Genomic DNA, 6,349 nt, shown 5'->3' with positions numbered 1-6,349 from the left:
CACTCAGTGTGCTCTTTTTGCTTCCACCAGTTTCCAAAACAAACAGCGGAGGCTGCAGGCTGCAGGCTTCGGGCCGGGCCGGGCTGCCTCTGTGCTTGGATCGGGACGGGTGCTAGCTCGCTGCTGTCCCCGGGCTGCCTGCCGTGGCGCCCCCACTGGAGCTCCCCAGCCGGCCCTCGGGTGCAGGGCTGCTCTCCCCCAGGTCTCCCCTTGCCAATCTTGTAGAACCATTAGGAGCAAAATGAACAGGGGGCTTTGGCGACGGATGGTGCCCACATGTCCGTCCGATGGGAAGGGGGTTTTTTAGGCAGAATCCTCAGCCCTTTCCCAGTCTATAATGAAGAGCCTCGGGTCTTAATCTTGCTCTTTCTCTCTCCTTTCCTCCTTTAGACCGTTTTGGGGAAAGACAATTCCATTTTCGGCTTTTTGGATTTCCCCTGCACTTCCTCCTGCACTCCTCCCCTCCCTCCTCAACTTCTCTCCCCTCCCCCAAGGATCAAGTTGAAGCTTCTCTTGCTTGTGTGGATTCCATTGGTTTCTCCAGTGATGGCTTTAAGCTCCCGAGCTCATTCCTTCTCCGTGGAAGCCTTGGTGGGGAGATCGACCAAGAGGAAACTCCGAGACCTGGGGGATGAGCAACCACCGCAGGATTTCCTGGAGGAAGGCAACGAAGAGGAGGAGGAGGAAGAGGAGGAAGGCAGAGACCTCCGGACCGTGAGGAAAGTCGAGGAAGCGGGTCAGTATCATCACCCTTCTCCCCCCACCCCCACCCAAGCCCAGCAGCAGCACCAGCACCCTACTGAATCTCCGAGGCCAGAGGCCACCAGTCCGGGGAGGCTGCTTGGCTGCAAGCTATCTTGGGTGGGTGAGGGCCTTGGACTGGGGTCCCCTAGCTTTGGGGCAGCCTACTGCCGGGAGGAGAGACGGAGAGGGACTGGGAACCTGCCTCTGGGACAGAGCTCCTTTCAGAGGAATGCACAGCTCCCCAGCCATGGGGAGTGCAAAAGGGAGAAGGGAGGCCCTGTGCTCAGTCCCAGCTCAGCAGAGCTTCGGCCTGATGCCTCTCATTTCCTTTAAGTTGTGGGTTGAGGGACAGGAGCAGATTCTCTCCTAGAGATCACCGTGGGGGCAGGAGAGAGTCTCCTTCCCTAAAGCGCTCCCATTCAATTCAGTAATTACATTCGGAGGCAATTTATCGAATCCCCGGGAGGAGACCCCTTAGCTATGTGACGCTGGTCAAGTTGCTTGTCCTCCTCGAGCCTCAGTTTCTTTCTCTGTAAAACGGAAGGAGTCGGACCAGATGATCATGAAGGTTCCTTCCAGCAGTATCATCATTCTGTGAAATGGGCCGGGTCCTGCTGTCCTGGGGACAATGGGTGCTTGAGGCAGCAGTTTGGGAGAAGCTGGAACTCCAATACCTCCCCCCTTTCTGTCTCTGGGCAGAAAAGAGACCCAAAGCAGAGACTTCAATGGCTGCTTTCTCCGGGGGCCGGGAAAGTCCGGAAGATAAAGATAATGTCCAGGCAGAGCTGCAAGGCTCCGAGCTGTGGCAGAGATTCCACGAGATCGGCACTGAGATGATCATCACAAAAGCCGGCAGGTAGGTAGGCCCTTGGTCCCAGGGCCCAACCTGGGAGGGTTCAGGGCTGGACAGCACCGGGCACATTCCCTGCTCCGGCCGGTGCACCGCAGGGGAAGCACCTTTGGCCAGGGATGCCCATCTCCAGCTCCCGGAGTCAACTTTCCCAAACGGAGAGCCCAGAGGCAGCTGCTCTCCAGTGGGGAATCTTAAGTGCAGACCTTGAGCCCGCTTCTAAGTAAACAGCTTTATTTGCGCTAAGCCCTGCCAGCCCCACCACGGGGCAGGGAGGGAATGATCTGCCCGAAGGCTAGAGGGATTCAGGGAAGGCCACAGCTGGGAGGAGGTGCGCCTCATCCAGGAAAAAGCCTCGCGCAGGACTCTTCCTGAACGCTCGCTCCCTTCCATCGCGGTTTAGCTGAGCCCCAGAAAGGTCAGCCCCAGATCCAAGTTCCCAGAGACGATTCAAAGGAGCCTCTGGGAGTTGAGAGAGCTGCTTGCCCCCCCCCCCTTCCCTTTTGGAAGCAGCTGCATTCCAGCATCCCCAGGGAGCCCCGTCCTCCCGGGAGAGCGCGGCCATTCCAGCTGCTGCCCAGATCCACCCCCGGCTTCTTCCTTCCCTACAGTAGAGGCCACTTCTTAGGCCTTCCCTGTGGCTAGCTCTGAAAACGCTCTTCCCTTCGCACTTGCGAGGGGGACAAGGGGGCCGCAGCCAGCCTCTCCTCCCGCAAACGCTTTTCAAGGCCAGGAAGAGCGGAGCACTTTCTGTCTCGTCTGCAGGCGCATGTTCCCTTCTGTTCGCGTCAAAGTGAAGGGGCTGGACCCCGTGAAACAGTATTACATTGCCATCGACGTGGTGCCGGTGGATTCCAAAAGATACAGGTAAAGGCAGGCCAGCGGCCCGAACCCCCGCCAGCTGCTGCCTCTGACCCGCGTGCCCAGGACTCCCGGATAGTCAGCCGGGCCAGTTCAGTTGAACTTTTTCTCTCCGCTGTTCTGGGTTTTCCGACGCAACTCCGCCGAGCCCCATCCGCCTGGGCTGCTCTTGCTTTGATCCCCCTTGGATTCGGGAAGGGCACCCAGCTGAGGGCCAGGTCCCCGTCTCGGTTCTGCCGCTTCCCCTCGAGTTCTTGAGAGTCTAGTGCCACCTCGAAGCTTGGGCAGGAGAGAGGAGGCCTCCGCGCCTTCTCCGAATCGAGCCCCTGGCCCTGGATACCCGGGACTCTCGTTGAAGCCTCAGGCTCTTCTAGAAACCGAGGCGAGGGTTCTGGAGGTGACCGAGGCTGCCAAGAGGGGCAGGTTTCCCTGCGGGGCTGCCGTTTAGGGTCCTAAGCGGTGCGCTTGGGCGGCTGGAGCAGAGGCTGACCCTGACCCTTCTCTCGGGCGCACATGGATGGCTCCAACCAGCCCGGGTGAGCGGAACAGGGACAGCTCAACCCAACCAGCTCGGTGGGGACAGGGGTGGGGGTGGGGGTGGAGGAGGGAGACAGTCTGCAAACAGAAACAGCTGTTTGCTTTTGCCTCTGCTGTCTTGTTGAGTGTTTGGGGAGCCGGCCGCACATCTGTACAGTGTCTGGATTGGAAACAGTCCGTGAATTGCCCCAGTTGCCTCCGGAGGGGTGAGGGGGGGGCGCTGAGAAATAGAGGAGGCGCAGGGCTCCCAGGGCCGCGTTTAGCGAAAGGCCTCCCCCTCTAAACAGGAGAAGCAGAGTCCTGGAAGAGGGGCGCATTCTTTCTGGGCCTCCCATTCCAGCAGACTCTGGCCCTAACTAAGGTCGGGAGGATGCTCGCTGGTCTCAGGGCTTACGAGGTGGCATGGATCAGGTTTTCCGGCGGGCGGGCGGGCGGGCGGGCGGGCTGGCGGGCGGCTCTAGGAAACATAAACCAGACCCTGGGAAATCCCCCGACGCTTCTCTAGCCCAGGCTTAGCGCTCTGTTCAGGCTAGCTGCGATCACTGAGAGTTTGCTCGCTGCTCCGCCGAGGCATTTGCTGTCCCAGATCCCCCATGGAGGACCCTTCTTCCCTTCCCTCCCGCCTTGCAGATATGTCTACCACAGCTCCCAGTGGATGGTGGCTGGGAACACGGACCACTCGTGCATCACGCCCAGGCTCTACATCCACCCAGATTCCCCCTGCTCTGGAGAGACGTGGATGAGGCAGATCGTCAGCTTTGATCGTGTCAAACTCACCAACAACGAGATGGACGACAAGGGACATGTAGGTGTGGACTCTGGCCACTGGCCACAGACTCGGGAGGGTTCCCCGAGCCTCTTCTCCTCTCCTCCTAGACCTCAAGCCCTAGCTCTGGAGAGGGGAAGCAGAGGCTGCCTGCCAGTCCAGAGCCTTCTGGGCACTAGAAGCCCGGGTCCTGGGCTAGTGGAGTCTGGGCAGTGGGTATGGAAAGGGCCTGAGGTTTGATGGATAGAGGACCCAGAAGGGCCAGGCCTTAAGTCCTGAAAGCCCGTCCCTCCCGCCAGCAGAGAGCTAGCTGGCAAGTTCCTTCTGCTATGTTCTAGACTCTAGAATCAAATGCCCCTGATCCCCACTCTCCAGCATGGCCACCAGAAGTAGGAATAGAGCGGGGACAGGGGTGGCCAAAGGCAGAGAGTAGATCCTGGTGCCAGGGCCACCCTAAAAGTGGCTTGACCAAGACTGTGGCCCACAAGCGGTCCTACGGCGGGCCTTTTTCTCCCAACGCGGCCTTGCTCGGCTCTCCCCTTGTTCTCTGGCTCCAACTAACTAGGGAAAGAGCCTTGAACAAGTAGCCCCGGCTCCTGGCGCCACTTCTTCCCCTCTTCGAGTGGAGGAAGCTGGATGGAGCCGGGAGGCAAAGGGCAACACTTTCCTGTGGTGGTTCGGGGCTGGTGGGTTCAGGAAAGAGAAGGCAAAGAGAGCCGGGGAGCTCCAGGCCCTGCTGAGCGCTGGCCAGCCTCGGCAAGGACCCGGCAGCGGGGGATTCTCCAGTTCCTCTATCTCGTTGGAGCTGTGGCCGTTTAGTTCTCAAACTCGGCCCAGGGCAGCCTCTGGGTCCCAGACAACCGCTCACTCCGCGGACCCCTTTCCCTCTAGATTATCCTGCAGTCTATGCACAAGTACAAACCTCGGGTTCACGTCATTGTGCAAGACAGTCGCTTTGACCTCGCCCAAATCCAGTCCCTGCCCGCCGAAGGGGTCCAGACTTTCTCCTTCCCAGAAACCGAATTCACCACGGTGACAGCGTACCAAAACCAACAGGTAAGGCAGATCCAGGCGGGCGGGCGCCCAAGAGGAGCGGGGAGGGGCCCCGTTTGGGCCCGAAGAGGCAGTACTGAAGACTGGAGGCTCCCGGGAGGCCAGGCTTGGGGAAGCCTGGGACCAAGTGGCTCGAACTTGGGTAGCGGGGCACCGGCAAGGAATAGCTGGGGCTCGTCCGCACTTCCTCTATTTGGCGCTCCCCGCCTCCTCCCTTTCTCTCTCCCCAGATCACCAAGCTGAAAATAGACCGAAATCCCTTTGCCAAAGGATTTCGAGATCCTGGAAGAAACAGGTAAGCTAAGGCGCTCTCCATCGCGGGGCCCGGCGCCGTCACTTTGCGTTGGAGAGTCACAGATGGAACTAACAAGCCAGAAAAGACAGCCAGCCAGGCGGGGGGGGGGGGGGGGGGTGGAGGGGCGCCTGGAGGTTCTTTTCCAAATCTGGACTTGCACTCCAAGTTGGGGCACGGGCTGGCTGCAGAGATCGCTGTAACGTTCGTTTCCCTCTGCCAGAGGCGTGTTGGACGGACTTTTAGAGACCTATCCGTGGAGGCCACCGCTCAGCCTGGAGTTCAAGACCTTCGGGGCTGAGCCGCAAAGTAAGTACATTTGTGACCTTCACGGGAAAGTTGCTGTGCTCGTTACATATTAGACAAGCGGGAGAAAAAGGAAGAAACAAGTCAGTCCATTTCTGGGTCCAATTCGGCCCTGGATGCCAAGCCCGGGTGAGCCTGGTACATTTCAGGACATTACCATGGTCGGGGCTACCCAAAACATTTGCTTTTGCTCATCCAGACCTATAATTTCAACAGCACCCGGCGTGGAAACTCTGCTGCTGAAGACCAGCAACGTCCCTATGATTTCTAATGACAGAGTTACGCTGAGGCTCTGTGACTTGCCCGACTGAGGTCATTCAGCTCAGACACTAGCTAACTCTTAAGTTTTCTTTCTCTCCCCTCCGCTAACCGCTAACCGGCCTCTTGGCTTGGGTCTTTTGATCATTATAGTTTTCGTTTGTTTGTTTGGGTTTGGGTTTGGGATTTTTTTTTTTGGGGGGGGGGGTAGAAAAGAAATGAGCCAAAGGCAGACAAAACCGAGAGCCAGATAATTCTTTGTCAAATGAATGAACTCTGCCGATGAGAGGAGTGTGAAGGAGAAAAAGAAACCGAATCCCAGCATTTCAGCCCTGGCCTTGGCCATTTCCTGTCCTTCTCCTCTTTAGGCTCTCTGTGCTCCATTCACATTTGCCAGTGCGTTGCATGTGTAAAGAATACAACAGGCTGGCTGGACCTTAACAGTTAGGAATATTGGGGCACTAAAGTGCAGTATGGTCTTTCTGTAACCCTGGCAAGTCTCCTACAGTTTAGTTTCATTTTTGTTCATGGGGGGAGGGGGGATGAAAAAGAGATTTTTTTATAAAGCCCCATAGCCTCAAAACTGAAAAAGCTAAGGAATGAGAGCAGAGGAGAGAGAGGAAAGGAAAGGAAAGGGAGGGAGAGGAAGGAAAAGAAAGAAAAGGAAAGGAAGTGAAAGGAA

The 6,349-nt window shown here is 57.7% G+C and overlaps 1 protein-coding gene across 1 annotated transcript; it reads left to right on the top strand.

Annotated features, from left to right (window-relative positions):
- Positions 1 to 546: 546 nt before the first annotated feature.
- Positions 547 to 5,538, top strand: LOC123255371 (T-box transcription factor TBX22-like; the record flags this gene model as incomplete). The annotated part of the gene is made up of 8 exons (XM_044684182.1): positions 547 to 736; positions 1,444 to 1,600; positions 2,360 to 2,461; positions 3,623 to 3,797; positions 4,650 to 4,814; positions 5,042 to 5,106; positions 5,327 to 5,412; positions 5,466 to 5,538. Coding segments are annotated over exons 1-8 (1,013 nt in total), but the record flags the coding sequence as incomplete, so codon positions are not given.
- Between the last annotated feature and the right edge of the window lie 811 nt (positions 5,539 to 6,349).

This window comes from Gracilinanus agilis, unplaced genomic scaffold (genome assembly GCF_016433145.1).
Source record: "Gracilinanus agilis isolate LMUSP501 unplaced genomic scaffold, AgileGrace unplaced_scaffold4505, whole genome shotgun sequence".
Lineage (NCBI taxonomy): Eukaryota > Metazoa > Chordata > Mammalia > Didelphimorphia > Didelphidae > Gracilinanus > Gracilinanus agilis.
This window is presented reverse-complemented; position numbering and strand designations above follow the sequence as displayed.